Consider the following 16,364-nt stretch of genomic DNA (forward strand, 5'->3'; position numbering starts at 1 on the left):
ACATACTCACAGTCGTGATAACCGAGTTGGTTGGCAATGCTATGCCACACAATCATTGTCCTTGTAGTATGCGATTGGCTGAAGCCTTTTCTGTCGCCGCAAAAAAAAAAAAAAATCGACATCGAAACGAAAAAAATAAAATTCGTTTTTTCGCCGCAGCACATTCGCGTTCGGTGTGAAAGCACTCATTACACAAACAGCTGATCAAAAAATAAAACCATCGCGCGAATTATTCGTACGTCAAAATCGCATCCAGTGTGAAAGGGCCTTTACACAGAAAAACTATTAAAAAGCAGCGAAATGGAACTAAAAAAAACCAAAAAACCCGCGTTCTGTGTGTGAACTGACCCAAAGTGTGTGTGTGTATCGTGTGTGTGTCGTGTGTGTGTTCCAGAGCAGTCCCACCCGTTGTTGAAGGAAAAAGGCACTCAACTCAATCTGCATAGCAGCCGCATCCCTCAGTGTGGTGCTATGCAGTCTGACTGCACTGTGAGAGTATGTATATGTCATCTTATGTGTGAAAATCCATTTGTCTGTTTATTTGCACCTGTAACAGCTTTGGTTATGCTATTGGGGTTTTGGTATTTGTGTGTATTCCTCCCTTTGGCAGCACAGGATTGGCAGGTCAAAGAATCTTTGGTATCAGTGGCTGTTTCACAAACAACCCAGCTCAGTGAGGTAGCCACACTGGTTCTCACTACAAACAAAAGGTCAGTTTTATCAGCTAATGTACATATAGATGCCTGCTGATTTGTGTAGCACAAATCTGCTCTCTTAATGCTCATAACCAGGCCCACATGGAATCGGCGTATATAATTAAGTGGAAAGATTTTTGCAGTTTTCCACAGAATCTGAATGTCAGTCATTCACAGAATTCTGCTGTTCCTTGAATATTCGTTTATGAAATATTTTGGCTAATTTGATTATGCTTTCAGCTACACATTGCACCATGTTTGAATTCATTCCGCAGAATTCCACTGATTTTTCCATCGTAGTTCCGCAGATTCCATCTGGGCCTGCTTATAACTCCAATGCTCAGAGCATTTTTGCATTAACAGTGCCAACTGTTATCTGTTCAGCAAGTCCTGCAACATTTCCAGAAATGCTACTGTTGCATTCAAAGACACTAAAAAAAATCCTCTTCGATTTTGAACATCTCCCCATGGAGGTAAGGTTGTGCCCTTGTTTCGCACCCATTTTGGCAGGGTTTTTCAAGGTTTTACGGAGGAATTTCGGGTGGAATTCTTGTTTTTGTTTTGTGTGCTCTTCAACAGAGCCAAGAGAGAGAAATGTCTCTTTCATGGACAGTGAAAGTTCCTTCCGTTATGACCTGTGTTAGTTCACATGCAATGCAGAGATGTCCAGCTGCAGTCCTCCGAAGATTGGTTATTCTTTTAGAAAGTCTTTTTTTTTCTTTTTATTTTAATTTTCAAATGATCAATGCCTTACGTATACATGGATCACAAGTTTGATAAGAAATAGAAATATTTTGTACCAATTACCCGCTTTAATATTATGAAGAGAAAGTAAGTGGGAAAAATAGGGGATTAGGGGTTAAAGATTTCTGTTTCTGTTATGTTGCTGTAAAGATATTTCTACCTTTTCAGTTGGTTTTATCACAGACCAGATGTACTGAATGATTTAAAGCATTAATTATTTTCATAATTTTTGTTTAAAGAAAAAAAAGATTCTGATTCTTTTTAAAAGATGATTGTTGGTTGCTATGGCACATAATGCCGGTTTAGGTGTGGACTCTGGCTGAGGGTATGTGAACTTTTATATTAAGGCAAACATTATTGGCACTAGATTTTATGTAACTTTTTGGACTGTGTTTACCCCTTGTCCACTTTGCAGGATAAACATAACATTTGATTTGTCAGTAAGATTTCAGTTGTGTGTGAATGTACCATTTTGTAACAAATATTTCCATATGTGTTTAAAATGTGCCTCTCGTTGTGTTTTGGCTGTACCTGTCTTGACCTTTGGCCTATCGTGTATCTATATGGAATGAAAAATATTCTATTCATAGTTGAAATGTCATAGGTCGCAGTTCTTCGAGATCAGAAAGGGTGCACCATTGCTGAAAATGGTCCAGTATTTTGTCTCCAAACTTGAGGACAGTTCTCAACTGATTCGCTTGTTGCATTACGGACAGTTTGTGAACATGCATTAACCTCAAGTGCAGTGAAACGTCGCAGCCAAGGCAGCCCTCCATTTCCATCTGTGCAAAATAAACCGTATGGAGAGCCGTGCTGGGTGAACGCGAGAGTCCTTGTTGCGGGAGCTTCACCTTCAGTAGAGGTCGACGTCCTTCGCTTTTCTGTCTGTATCGATTAGTCTCTCAATTCATTAGCTTAGCATATGATCTGAGAGCCTCAGAGAAACAACTGGCCATTAGGGAATTGTGCCGCCATGGGCCTGAGAGTGATGATGCAGGTGGTGGCTTTCTTTGACAACCTCGCTTGAGTAACAAGCCGTCTGTGCTGTGAGCTATGAAAGTGCTCCTCAAATGCACGAAGAGTGCTCACTTTTTTGTGGTTTATGCGAGCATGATGTGGTGCTTTTCCATGTGGAGATGTTTGACTTGATTTAATAACAGTCCCAAAGAAGTAAAAGGTTGCATTTACGTGAAACGTCGCCATTTTTTTTTTGGCAGCAGTGGGATTGATTGGCACGCAAAGGGTGACTATGTGAGGTTGGGATGAAAATCCAGTCTTAGCCACCCAGGGGGGAAAGGGGTTTCGATTTAAGCCTTGGAGAAGGTGGTGGCGGAGGTGCCCGGCTGGCCTGGGCTGGCTACATGACCGTGATGGTGTTCCTCATGCCAGCGATCGACGCAGCGGCGACGCGCGTTCATGAAGAAGTTGCTGACGGTGCTGAGTTCCAGGCCCAGCTGCTGCGAGATGGTCACCTGCATTTCCTTCGAGGGCCGCTTGTTCTCCTTGAAAATGGCGATTAGTGTGCGGCGCTGCAGATCGGTGAAGACCAAACGCTGCTTCTTGGGTGTCATATTGCGTTCCTTGTGCTGCTCTTGTTCCTTGCGCTTGCAGGCTGTGGGGATCAGGAGGATGAATAAGAAAATATTCAGGGAAAGGGAAGTAGACAAAGAAAAAAAAATTCATTAGCCTCATGTTTGCTCTACATACTGAAATGCCCTATTTCAGAGCAAATTCCACAGATGAACAGCTTTGCAGGAAGTCGAAAATGTTCAGACTCTCCTGTTTGGCTGTGGATTAATAGTGATTTAAGACAAATCCATTCTATCTCCCCGGAGGTCAAAAATCATCCCTTTAAAGAGAGCAGACAGAGCAGGCCAGCGGTGAGCACCTCAGCCTGGTCGTTGGAGACACTGCTGTTTGATTCAATATTAATGCAGTTTGGGCTCACAGTAGGAGAGCGAGTGACTGGTATACAAAAGTAGGGGTCTTTGTGTGTGAGAGAAAGATGGAAAGAAAGAAAGAAAGAAAGAAAGAAAGAAAGAAAGAAAAAGACGCGAGGGGGATATTGACTCATCCCATTTTAGTGTGTATGTGTCTGTTTTTGGAGGTGGGGTCGTCCACAGAGACTTCGGTCTGAACGCCCCTCCAGCAGGTCTGTAGTCTGCGACTTCAAACAGAGGCCACTGGAGGGCACAGACCTAAGAGAGGCAGGGTATTTTCAAACTGCCTTTAACTCACACCACCTTCCTGTATGTTTCTGCCCTGGCAACACAGAGAGAGAGAGAGGGATTCTGGCTGCCTACTTGAGGGCAGTAAACATTGCGAGTGTTGTACCAAAGTGGAAACATGAGTACGCCAAGAAATGTTTTAGTTCGTTTACACACCTTGCAAGTGCAATTTTTATTGCGTGAAAAGATGGCATTTTTAGCAGTTTTGTTTTAACTTGATAGCAATTACGTTATGTAGCCTAACATGTATATTTTTAACATTTTTCATTTTTATTTTACCTTAGTTTTACAATGCACTCACAGACCTTTTGCTTCTCTCAGCATTATTTGTGAATGGATCATTCATTTCTTACCTCTTTGCGTCTTACTCGGATTGTATCTATCTTGTGTGCATTTGTGGAGTGACTGGAGCCAAACTGTGGTGCCATGTATCTAATTACACTGAGCTGAGGCCCATTGATCACGTCACCTCTCGCAGTCAAATCTGTTTACTACAGGCGTCTAACTGCCTGGACCGCATCCATCATATTCAGATTCTATATCAGCCACTCTGCGTTTGCGCGCGCACGCGTGTGTACGCCATTAAATGCATTGTACATTTGGAAGTGTACCGTTTAAATGTCGACGGTACTAACGTGCCTATAATATTTGTTTGCGCATAACATTGCTCCTATCGCATAAAGGTGTCTCGAAGCGCCGAGTCTGAAGTGAATGATGAAGCTATAAAGCCTTTTAAATTGTTAATAGTCGTCAGTGGTGTTCGCCTGAAATAACTACGACGACCTTGGCTTTCAGCTAGATTTACTGGAGCCAGTCATTTGCCTTTTGACAGTGGTTGTCAGTTCTCCAACACACGTTTATATCCCCTCAGAATTTCAACAAACCGAGTAGGCTGTGTTTTGTGTTATAACCCGACTCAACCAGCAGGTGTCGCTGCCGCTATTCCCTGGTGTAAACGGTTTACAGGCGTAAGATTTTGTAATCAATATTGATCGATCGGTTGGGAAGGGGGCCCTGATTACTGAACCAAGCGCGGCGTAGAAAAGGAAAAAAATCGATAGCTGCAGACTTTAGAGCTACAGTGAGCAGAGTGTGGGACAGAACCACAAATATATTGTACAGAAAAAAAGCCAATGAGTGACAAAGAGTGAATAGAAGCATTCGGAAGGGATTTTTGACACTCTCGCTTATTAACACGTTTGATGATAAATTTCACAAATTCTAAACAAAACCACACTGTAGGCTTTCTTTCTTTCTTTCTTTCTTTCTTTCTTTCTTTCTTTCTTTCTTTCTTTCTTTCTTTCTTTCTAGCCAACTGGGTGATATTTGTGAAAGATTCCTAAAGATCACTTAGGCTAGATGCAACGGGCATAACCTTGTTCTGCTGCTTATGATTAAACAAAATGATTCGCCTATTTTACAGTTGTTATTTGAGTTAATTACGCAAAACAACCACAAAAATGTGGTGCGTTCGCGTTTTGAAAGTTTGATTTTTAATGTATTTTAATGCGTTGATCATTCTGTCATGCAAATAAATGCATTTAAATATTAAGTTGCTTTGTGCCTTCTCAAATTAAATGTAAATTAAATGTAACAGGGTTGACCATTTTACAGTAGGCCTATGTAGGCTACTCAAGGTCATGACACTACAATGTGTTCAGAAAGATAATTTAATGCGTTTCTTCAAATACCCATTTTTAAATAATCATTAGCTGTACAATATTTTCATTGTTTTTTTGTTTTTTTTTTAAGTTTTCTTTTAACTTGAAATTCTCACCCTTTTCGTGAAATGACCATTAAGATGTTAATGTACGCTGAGATATCTAAGATGCTAAAAAATACTTTTGCACGACTGTGTTCTCTAGCAGTGTAGTTTCTGACTTGCATGCCTTGCAACACAATGATAGCGGGGTTGGCCTGTGGTGTTCAATACCGATCGATACATCCGTAAATAATTCGTTTTTGGAATTCATTTCATTTAATTAATTATAGTTCCATGAAAATTGTTCTGGTAATGAGCCAGAAACTACGGTATGCCTGCCTTGGACCAATGGGGCGCTGAGTCTAAATTCGAAATAATACCAATTTAATAGGCTGGCGCTGCGTGCTGTGCGGTGTGGGGAATGACAAACGAGGACACACTGCCGTATGATTCAGAATAATGACTAAAAAATCACAGCTGCAAGCGTTCAGTTATGTATGGCCTATGATAGTGTTAATTGGTCTCGACGTGGGACATTGGCCAATCGCAGGTACGTCTTTAAATGACTCCGTATTCACCGCAAATGTCTGCAGAACGCTTCTTCTTTCTTTCTTTTTTTTTTTTCTTTCTTTATAAATGAGGCTTAAGCTATTCGATTATGTATATAGGCTACAAATGCGTTTTGCAATGAGAGCACTTAGATTAACCATTCCTCAACTTTCTTTGATCTTTTTTATGCTTGTAGGCCTATGGCAGTGGATTGTAATGTTTATGTTTTCAAAAGCACTTTTGAAAACTTTTAGGCCTAAACTTTAGGCTGCACATTCAGTCTAAAATAGACTTATGAGTATTTGACAAAAAATAAATCACAAGTCCACAGTTATAGAAATATGGGAGCTAGAGGTTTTTTTTTTTTTTTTTTTTTTTTTTTGTCTGCTAGAATAGTTTTGTGTTAGTCTAATTGGTCAGCTCTTCTTGTAAACAAGATTGTGCTCAAGGCTCTCTCTAAATACTCGACTAAATTTAGTGTAATGCAATAAGGAAAGATCAGTATGCTAATATTTAGGTAATTTGAAATAACAGCTCAACCTGTTAAAGTCGGTTAGTCATAGCCTATTGACATTATCGCAAATCAAATTTTCTGAGAGCAATCTGTGGTTCCCGTAAACTGGTTTTCATCTTGTTTAAACAAAACATGTTTATTCGTGGTTATGTAAATATACAACGTTGTTATGACAGTAGGCCTTCTTATGTTGGTCGACATAACGTACGATACTTATGCGAATGAAAGCGTTCGATTAGCGTTCTGTTGCTATGGAAACCTCTGTGGTGATTTTTTTTTTTTTTTTTTTGAAGTGCAGTTGAAAGCTATCCACCTTTTCCCTAACGAGTTTTAGATGATGTATAGCACTTCCGGTTTGGGTAAGTTAAAGACTAAAACAAATCATTTAAAATCAAAAGGTTGCGCTACAAATAATCTTTATCTGTCAGTTTGACTGAATGAGCTGTACAATTTCCTACATGTTCTCATGTTCAGACTTCAAGAGAATAACAATGCTTGGTATTTTATTGTGATGTGGTAGGCCTATGACAAGAATATCCGTCAAGAGCTCTTTTCAGTCACTGCATTCTTTTCCTCCTTATTATTTTACGTTACAGTATGAAAAAGACAAAACATAGGCCTACTGTAGTCTGCTCTCTTGATTTAATTTACCATATATCCCATTAATTATTCACTGGAATGCACAAAGAATCTCTTGTTTTGTTGTTTTTTTTCTCCCCAAATCCTCAGGTCTCTTTCCAGGTTTGTTTTCACACAGATGCTTTCAAATAAAATTGTCTCCTCTTTTCACTTCTAATCCATATTAGCAGCGTTTGGAATGTTTCTAAAGCAGGTAAATATAATAGGCTACTTACTGTCTGTGACAATGACGGAAATCACTTTGAATCATTATCACTCAATGTTCCAGCTAAAGAACAGACAAACTACAGCGATATGTAATTATCGGCGGTCTGGGGTCGAAATTTGTTAATGCATTTACAATTTTAAATGTAATTTTAATGTTCGACTTCGATGGTTGAAGGGTGAGTATAATGTCATCTCATTGTATCCAGTTTTTGAAAATGCTTATTGCATTCACGTTCATAGAGCGAACCTTTCGCTGATTGTTTATAGTTTAACAGAAGTTACACACACAAAACTTCATGGGGCGTATATGTGAAGCAAAGTCACACCGCGTTACATTCTGGGGCAGCGCCTCCATCTCCTAGAGGATCCAAGAGGGATCGCCCTCTGCTACCGATAGCTGATACCTGCACTTTTTTTGTTTTTCCTTTAAATTAAATATTCACATTCTTCATGGCATCGTTTGCAGGGAAAAGAGGATATTTTAATGCATTACATGATCATTTTAATGTTTTCACTGTAGTTTTGCACAATTCCGTTCACAACGTGAAATGCCGAATGACATTCAGCTCCACCTCTCTGGACGTCATGGGTTGAGCTTGACCTAGTCTAGCTCCACCTCTGTGGATCTAATGGGTGGAGGGATGAAGTTATGGGTAGGGTTAGGGTGTGGTCGGACCTTCACGCTTCACCATTATGCCCAAATTACATCCAGAGAGGGGGAGCTGGACTTCACGCTCTACCCATGGCTCTGCAGTGAGCAGACTCTCCAGTTTTGTAGTGGCTGTGTGCAAGTTCTGCTAATTCACAAGCCAACAAAATGTCAAAGTTAATCACAAAGGTAATGTTAAACCAAACAAAATATAAAACTTTCAAAAACACTCAGCAATGTGATTACTGTATTGAGTGATAGGCAGTGGTTTTAATCAGTGACATTATTAATAGATTTGCTATCCGGCGTCTTCTCGTCAGAGAGTATTAACTTGTCCAGTTTTCTCCCTGAACAGTGATGTGAGTTACTATGGCAATTCTCGATGCACCATGAATGACCTACAGAAAATCAAAACACTGCCTTAAACTCGCTAGCAGTGCAATCCTCTTAATATGGTGTCTAAACAAGGCAGTTACCCAAAACTCAACGCGCCGTGACGTCAGCTTCCCATCTCTAGAGCTTATGTAGCTTCGCCCCTTTTCAGCGCTGTATTTGTTGTGTTCTGTCTTCCGGTTTGTATTTCCACAGCATGAAGGTAAGATCTTACGGTTTTATGAATTAACCGTTTGTTTTAAAGTCTTCCCGGTCTTCTGACATTTGTTATAATGTCTTCAAACATTACAATGCTTACGATAACTTTTGCTAACTCTACAATAAGTACGGTAAATCCACTTCACCAAATAATTACTCTTCGTCAGCGATGCCACATAAATATTCAGAGCTACCGCAAAAATGGAAGTTCAAACACAAAACTCTAAAGATGGCTGTGCGCTTGTTTCTCTGGCGCATAAGGTCTATATAAGCGTGATAAACTATAGCAGTATATATTGTCTAAACCAGCAATCTATGTTCAGCGTTTCAGATGGTTTAGATTTCTTATATGTTCAAAGCTTATGATATGAGTTGTTGCCAAAAAATGATCAATTATTGATGTTGCAGAATACAGTGTGTGCCTTTGAAGGTACAGCGAAATGTATGGGGCAAACAATGTACCACTCATCAAAGGCAGTAATTTATGTTTGAAGTATAGGAGTACATTTAGCTTCATAGGCCCATGGCAGGTTCTTGTCTTTGAGGGTTAAACTTAGTTTCATCAGCAGCAGCTAATTGGAGCTATAATAAACAAAATCTAAGGGTTCAGTCCGAGGATTCTTGACTTCACAAAGTATAAATAAATAAATAAATGGTGTCTCCTGTGAAAGCTGGAGGTGTATGCGCGCTTTCTTGGATTTCAAGTGGGAGGATTGAGGGAGTGCAGGGATCGATGACTGGCCGCGCCGCTCAGCCGACCAGTCTGCCTAGGATCGATGCATAGAGTGCGGCTGAGCTGAAATTGGGAGCGGAGTGGCTCCCATAGAGGCCTATCCAACGGTGTTTAAAAAGTCAGTGTGTCATGATATTGCCCTTATATGAACATGAATTGTTATCATCAGCAACTATTCCGCTGTAGATAAGCAGGGGTGTGTTTTGCATGAGTATGCCTGTGTGCTGTGTAAATATATTTAACATCAGTGCGTGTAAATCAGAATTCATAATGGATAATCTGTTGGGGGTGCCTGAGTTTGGATTAATGTAAACAGCTGATATGTGGGGTTAGTATGCTGTGAAGTGAGGCTTGTTGTCTCTCTAAAACATTACTAATAAGGTTACACCTTTTTCCAGCCGCTCTCTCTATCAGGTGACTAAACAAGCGCGTGACTTTTAAAAGTCTCTCACCTTTTAAACAACTCACTGGTAGGCTACCTTTAGGACTTATCATGGATTGATTTTATCTTTTTCTCTTATTTGATTTATTGGATGTCTGCCGTTTTTATCAGCGTGACTTGGTGCTAATCGTCTCAAAGGTCGATGTTTTGACAGGGGCTGATTCTGCTGAGTTAGCCTTGGAGGATGGTAGTGGGCGAGGTAAAGGGCCAAACCTGTGGTCTAACTACTGTAAGAGCAGGTACTTCATTTCTCTTAAGAACTAAGCATTGCTTAGTGTTGACGTGATCCTAACACATGACTATTGTGGTGAGATCAATAATTGAACGGTCTAATAAAACTGTTCAGTCAAACATCCGTTCTATAGGCATATTGACACATTGGAATGGGTTTGGTTGTTAAGACTGCTTGACCTACAATTACAGTGAAGTGAGTTTAAGATGTCTGAATGGTTGAGGGGCCAAACACCCTGCACAGAGTCTTGAAAGAACATTTAAAACCTCTGAAAATACCACAGGATTAATCAATAGGTTTCATTTCTTGTGTGGGCTCAAGCTGTCATTGAACACGTACAACTGCACTCTCTTTAAAAAAAAGATTTCAGTCAAAACCAAAAAGAGGTTTATAGCCTGATGCTAGAATAACATTTCCTAGCTTTTTTCTTTGTGCTGTCAATCTGATCTGGAAAACCAATGTAACACCAAGAACATAATCTTTTAATCTCCAAAGAACCATGTTATTGAAGGGGTATTCTAAGAAGATGGTCCTTTTTTCTGAACCTAAAGGATCATTATTACGTCTTTATTTGTAAGACAGAATATTTCAAAATGTTGACAAACTAAAACTCTCAACGGTGTTGGGCCACTAAACATTGTTGGGCTCTGGGTTTCACAGCTTTTACAAGATGGTTTGATTGACTAATTTAGCAGGCTGTGGGCTCAATGTGTCTGTAAAGAATGTAACAGCACACCAATAGAGTCACTGCTCGGTTAAATGGCTCTTGATGCCACAAGATGTGTCAGAAACCAGTCTCTCAGCCTCAGGAGGGTACATGTGGTTTTGAATCTGACCACATTGGCTAGTTTTAATGTTTACATTTTGTTTTGCCAATAAAAGGCTGTGCATCCATTGCAAAATGCATATTTATATATATATTTATAAAACATTAGCAATTAGCATGCATTAGGCTATGGCAAATTGTAAATGTAAAATTTTATCACTCCATTTAAATTATATTGCAAGGCCAAGATTTGCACAAGTTCTTTGGATTGATCCAAAGAAGAAGAAAAAAACAGGGACTGTAGGAAAAGTACATTGTGCATATGGCTGAACTATAGCCTTCAGGTCAGTATAATGCTTCAGATATTAGGCAGAAAGTGAAGTATATTTACTACCAAGTGCTTTGTGCCATGACTCAAACTATTTGGAGGCGTTGTTCTGTAATATCAGCTATGATAAAATTATTAAATCCCCCCTTGGTAAAATTTAGTGGTGACGCAATGCAATTTAACCCTTTGATGCTCTCCTCCTAGGCGGCACGGTCTCTTAGCAATTTGATTTAAAGGTCACTCTCTCCTATCGATCCATTTTGGCGGGCGAGCACAGAGATTGATCATGAAAATCTAAGCTCGCGGAGACAGTACTGCACCCATTATAGAGCAACAATGTTACATCCTATGGTGGCGCGTACATCTGTTACTCTGTCCTTAGTTATTTTACAGAACAGGAGTAAGGAGCTGGTTTAGAACTCACGGCCATAAGATATGTTGTCTGCCATAATCGCCTTTATAGAATTTAAAAGAAAAGGTTGCAAATACGGTTGTATTGTAATATCATGATGTAAACATCTGCCATATGTGGACATATCAATTGGAACATAGTTACAATTACACCAACGTCTCTAGCAAAAGCTATGCGCATATTCACGTTGTTTGCAAATAATACAAAAAAACTTACGTAGCCTATGTATTATTTCATATATAAGTAGCCTACGTCTAGCGTAAATGTTTCAGCAGTGTAACCACAAAAGTTATAGTTTAAAATAAGGTGGAATGCATTAAATTGAAGTAGAGTTCGCGTACGGTTACCATGGCAACAGTTCGCTTCTCGAGCGCATTTCGCTTGGATCAGTGGGCCTATCGGACAGTGTATCACCAAAACAGCAGTAGTGTCATTATCATTTTATTTTTATATATTTACTATTTACACTATTTTTAGATTTACATATCACTGAAAAGGTTTAGCTCGCATTAGAAAACAAATTGGGTAGCCTACCTCAACAGGACATTAGATGTGAGAAATTTAAACCCCTGAAAGTTTTTAAATTATCTGCACAATTGAGAAACCATAACAGCTTTAAAATTAGAATAATACAGTAGGCCAAGGGGGGAGGAGACGAAAGTGAATTTTCTCCCTATTTAGTTCAACTTAAGCTATTGAAATAGCAAAACTAGCAATATAGCGATATATTCACTGCTTGTTATAGCTATAGACCCTAACTATGATGCCAAGACCGTTATAACCGGACAAACCGTGTGTGGAGGCGTGGTAATGTAATTTAATGTAATTTAAGATTCTTTTCGAACACCTTTAAATAATCAAATTCAAAAACGGCTTCCATGCACTTGTTTACCAAACAGGTGACCGAATCTTCATTTTTCACTTCTGGCTCTATCAATTATTAAGGTCAGCATCGATCATTTTCTTGGCCTGCCAAAACCCGTCTCCCCTGAAAATGCCTCGATTCGCTAATCCTAAATCAATCGCGTCCATCCTCGTGGGCTGGGAACTGGAGGCGAGACTGGAAGTCATTTTGATGAGGAGGATGGTGATGATGATGATGATGATGTTGAGTGAAAAGCAAACACTCCACTTAAAAAGTGTTAAAGTGTGTGTGTTTATATAACTTGTACCAATCCTAAATTGATTGATTGCGCTCAGTTCCATGCGAGAGAGCAATTATTATAGTTTAACAGAGATTGTCAAGTGGTTTAAAAAATCAGATGGGCAAGGTGGTGGGTATAATTCTCAAAGGGTTGCTATGCAAGAAATGTATAGGCCTTAAATTACATTTGGTTTAAATATAGACCTATACAAAGGAGACATTTATCTTCCCGTAGTGATGCATCGCGTATAAATACAGATGGACTTTAATATTGTATTATCATTTTCTTATGACTAAGAGAGACTGCATACGATACATAGTAAAATCTACATCCTTCCTCCTAACGAAACAGTAGGTAAATCCAGAGTCCAATGGGGGAGAGTGCTGAGCCGGTATAATTGATAGATGTACTGGCTATCTTTATTGATCGCTGTATTGATTGGGCCAAATACATTGAGATTGAGTGTGGAATACGGCACAGATGCTGAGACGAATTGTTTTCATTGTTAATGCAATCTTTAAATATTGCGCATTGCGTATTTGAGGTTTGCACTTATCTGTCAGAATTACGTGCGACCTATGCCATATGCTGCTTAGATTTGTCGTTTTTATTAAATATTTGTAAATATTCTCATTGTTTGTTTTTTTATAGCACGAACTGTCTACTGTCAAAAAAAAAAAAAAAAAAAAACAACAACGCTTCAGCGCCCCAGAAGAACAATACCAAATGATCCCACAGACACGGGCATTTTCACATTAGCCAAGCAGTGCCACGGCATTGATTTTTGTGACTGTGATGAATTTGGAATAGTAATTTGAATTTATTGATTGATGTAGTGAACGAGTATTCCCAGACTCTGAAACACAACCCCCCAACTTCTACATGCGCGCTGTGCATAATGGCTCGTTTAAATTGCACTTGCTTTTGTTATTTGCATAGCAAAGTAATTCCTCATTGAGCTAAATTTACTATAGATCCGGAACGTACAAGGGCTTTTATTTTATAAAGGGCATTATTTTATTCCAAGAATGCCTGGGTTTTTCAAATTACAGTTTTTCCGCAATAGTCAATAAAATAGACAACAGTTAATTAACTTAAAGCATATGTTTGTAGAAGTATATTTCAAATAAATAATTTATACATATAATATTTAAAATATTATATGCATATATAGTATTTCAAGGGTCACACTTTACAGTGTTCGTGGAATTAATTAAAGCATCATGGATTGTTGTAATATGGACGCATTGTAAAGTGTAGGGCCTGTGAAACTAAAGACTAAAGTTTACCCCAAAGACATTGAGTTACCACACCTTTAAGTTACTACCTGTAGAAGTGGAGAGTTCGTCTTCCGTTTAGGATAACTCCCTTTTAATAGGGTGTGGAATAAAAAAAAAAAATCTGATGCCCAATTAGCTTTAACAGCAACGGCACTTAAGAGGACAATTGAATAGCGTCTAAATCTTTATTTACCAGAACAACTTTAAATGCGCAAAGGAACAATTTACATTCCATTAAGTGCTTTTCAACGGGGCATTGACTGGAACTAAAATATGCCACTATATCCTGGTTAATTGAACCCACAACTGAAATACGACGTGAGGCGATAGGTTTTGACGGGTCAGCGGCCTCTATTCCAACCATTATCAAAGGTATAATGTTCAGTACAAACATTGTTTTTATTTATTTAATTTGATACATTTCCTGTGGGCACATTTTAAGGTCGAGATTACACATTTGTCTACATTGTTTCTAGTTTGAAGTAAAATGAAAAGGGGACATTTATGAAAATAAATTAAGCTGGGGAACTATTGATGACATGTTGGTGCAAAACTAATGCTTGTTAATGTCTTGAAATCATTGGAACCAAATTATTTAGAAATAATTATTTAAAAAAATAAACATCAGTTTTTACTTTCAGTGTTGACCTGGCTGCAATGGTCTTTTCACAAGCCTGAACACCTGCAACAGGCAGCTGATGGAGTGTGTACTTGTATGTAATTTACACACACTAATTGATTTCACCTTCATTTAAAAACATTCTAATAATTTGAAATAATGTTTATGTATCTATATTTGATAATATAGATACATATCTAAATATATTCAATGGAATCATTTTAGATGCCTCTGAAATAATTCATAGTTAATTTAAGGATACACTGCCTTTGTTGAATGTTTTATTCATATCATCTGTATTTTTATCTTTCTTAATAGGAACAGATGCTTTCAGATGAACCGTGAGAAACCAAGCACAAATAATAAGAACAAAGAATATTAGGTCCATGCACAATATATTGATTACATTATTGAAGATAACGCAAGGAAATAAAGGTAATATATATAGACATAGATTTTGTGTGACTGTTCTGATTTCTTTTTTTTTTTCCACGAGGAAACTTCAGTGACCTTTACTCACCTGCAAGCCTAAGGGCTGACATGCGCTGGAACTCGGGTTCCTGCAGCCACTTCCACATCCGTCTGAACGTCTCCCGACCTGACTTGAGTTTACTCCAGGGTTTGGGATTTCTCAGGAGGTCCGAGAGAGTTCCTTGAGAGCGACACAAGATCCTCTGGGCAAAGATGGCCTGTGGAATGCTGTACCTCTTTAACTCCGCCGTTATTCGCTGAGCCACCTCCTTGGTGTTGATCTCCTCCACCTGTCCTGACCCACCACCCTGTCCGCCGGCTCCTGCTACCTGCCTATCCCGCTCCGAGAGCACCGACCCGTTCGCCTGAGAGTGCGTGTGACTGTGGTGGTGGTGGTGGTGGTTGATGCCGTTGAGAGAAGACATGATGCCTGCCCCATGCCCGCCCAAACCCCGCGCCAGGTGCTCCTCGCCCCGGCCGAGCATCGCAGCATGAGACTCGAAGCCTCCCGTGGAAATCATCTTGTCGTTCCCCAGGTGAGCACTCGGACCATACGCGCTCAGAGTCTGCTGGGAGTTGTGCAAAGACCCAAGGCCATTGGAAAGAGGCGATAAAGGTTGTCCCATCCCGGACAAGTCTTTGGAGTAGTGGCCGTATAGGTTGCTCATGGACGCGAGGCCCCGGTCATCCCGCATCAGCGTGAAGCTGCCGCTGACATTCCCGGCGGCGAGACGCTGGTGCGCGGGATGGTGATGAGCGTGAGGGTGCGGGTGATGGTGAAATTTCTCTGAGACGTTGGATATGGGAGGCAAATGGTGCTGCAGCGGCGTCAGGGTGGTGTAAGTGCTGCTCAGACTCATGCTCGAATCGCACGACATGGTCATCGCTGGATGGAGAGGACCGGACAGCGAATGGTCCGTGCGATACTCCCCGGCACCGTCCAGTATCGAGGCCATGCTGGACACCATCGCTGACCTGCCGTGCGATGACACCAAGTTCCTATGCGTTGACTGTCGCGCGTGAGGAGAGTTCATCAAGTCCCCCGTTTGATGGGAGTGTGACACGGCGTGCAGATTCCCAATGTTTTCCATTGTAAGTTCCATTGTTGAAAGACACTGTTTTCCCTCTCTCTCTCTTTCCTTTCTCTCTCACACTCTCCCTTCCAATAAATTTTAAACGATCTCAAAGCCGCGCGCCATTGATCCCCGAGATCTTCAGTGTTAGTCAATCCAGCATTTTACCACGCACATGTACGTACGCCTGGTGTCTAAACGCTTGTATCTATAGCCGTGGCGCGCGTCTTACTACTGACAGTCGAAGCTGACCGAGTGAGAGTGTCTGTCTCGTGACCGCGCAATATATTAAGATGTGTGTGCACGGGCGCGCGCAACCCACAAAATAAAGGTTCTTCGGTGATT

General features: G+C 40.1%; 1 protein-coding gene across 1 annotated transcript; it reads right to left on the reverse strand.

Annotated features, from left to right (window-relative positions):
* Positions 1 to 2,682: 2,682 nt before the first annotated feature.
* Positions 2,683 to 16,049, reverse strand: onecut3a (one cut homeobox 3a; the record flags this gene model as incomplete). Its single annotated transcript, XM_084116273.1, has 2 exons — positions 2,683 to 3,051; positions 14,996 to 16,049. 2 exons carry the CDS (start codon positions 16,047 to 16,049, stop codon positions 2,747 to 2,749), a joined length of 1,359 nt encoding a protein of 452 aa, XP_083972399.1. The 3' UTR covers positions 2,683 to 2,746.
* Positions 16,050 to 16,364: the final 315 nt, after the last annotated feature.

Source organism: Abramis brama (assembly GCF_963993115.1).
Source record: "Abramis brama genome assembly, chromosome: 6".
Lineage (NCBI taxonomy): Eukaryota > Metazoa > Chordata > Actinopteri > Cypriniformes > Leuciscidae > Abramis > Abramis brama.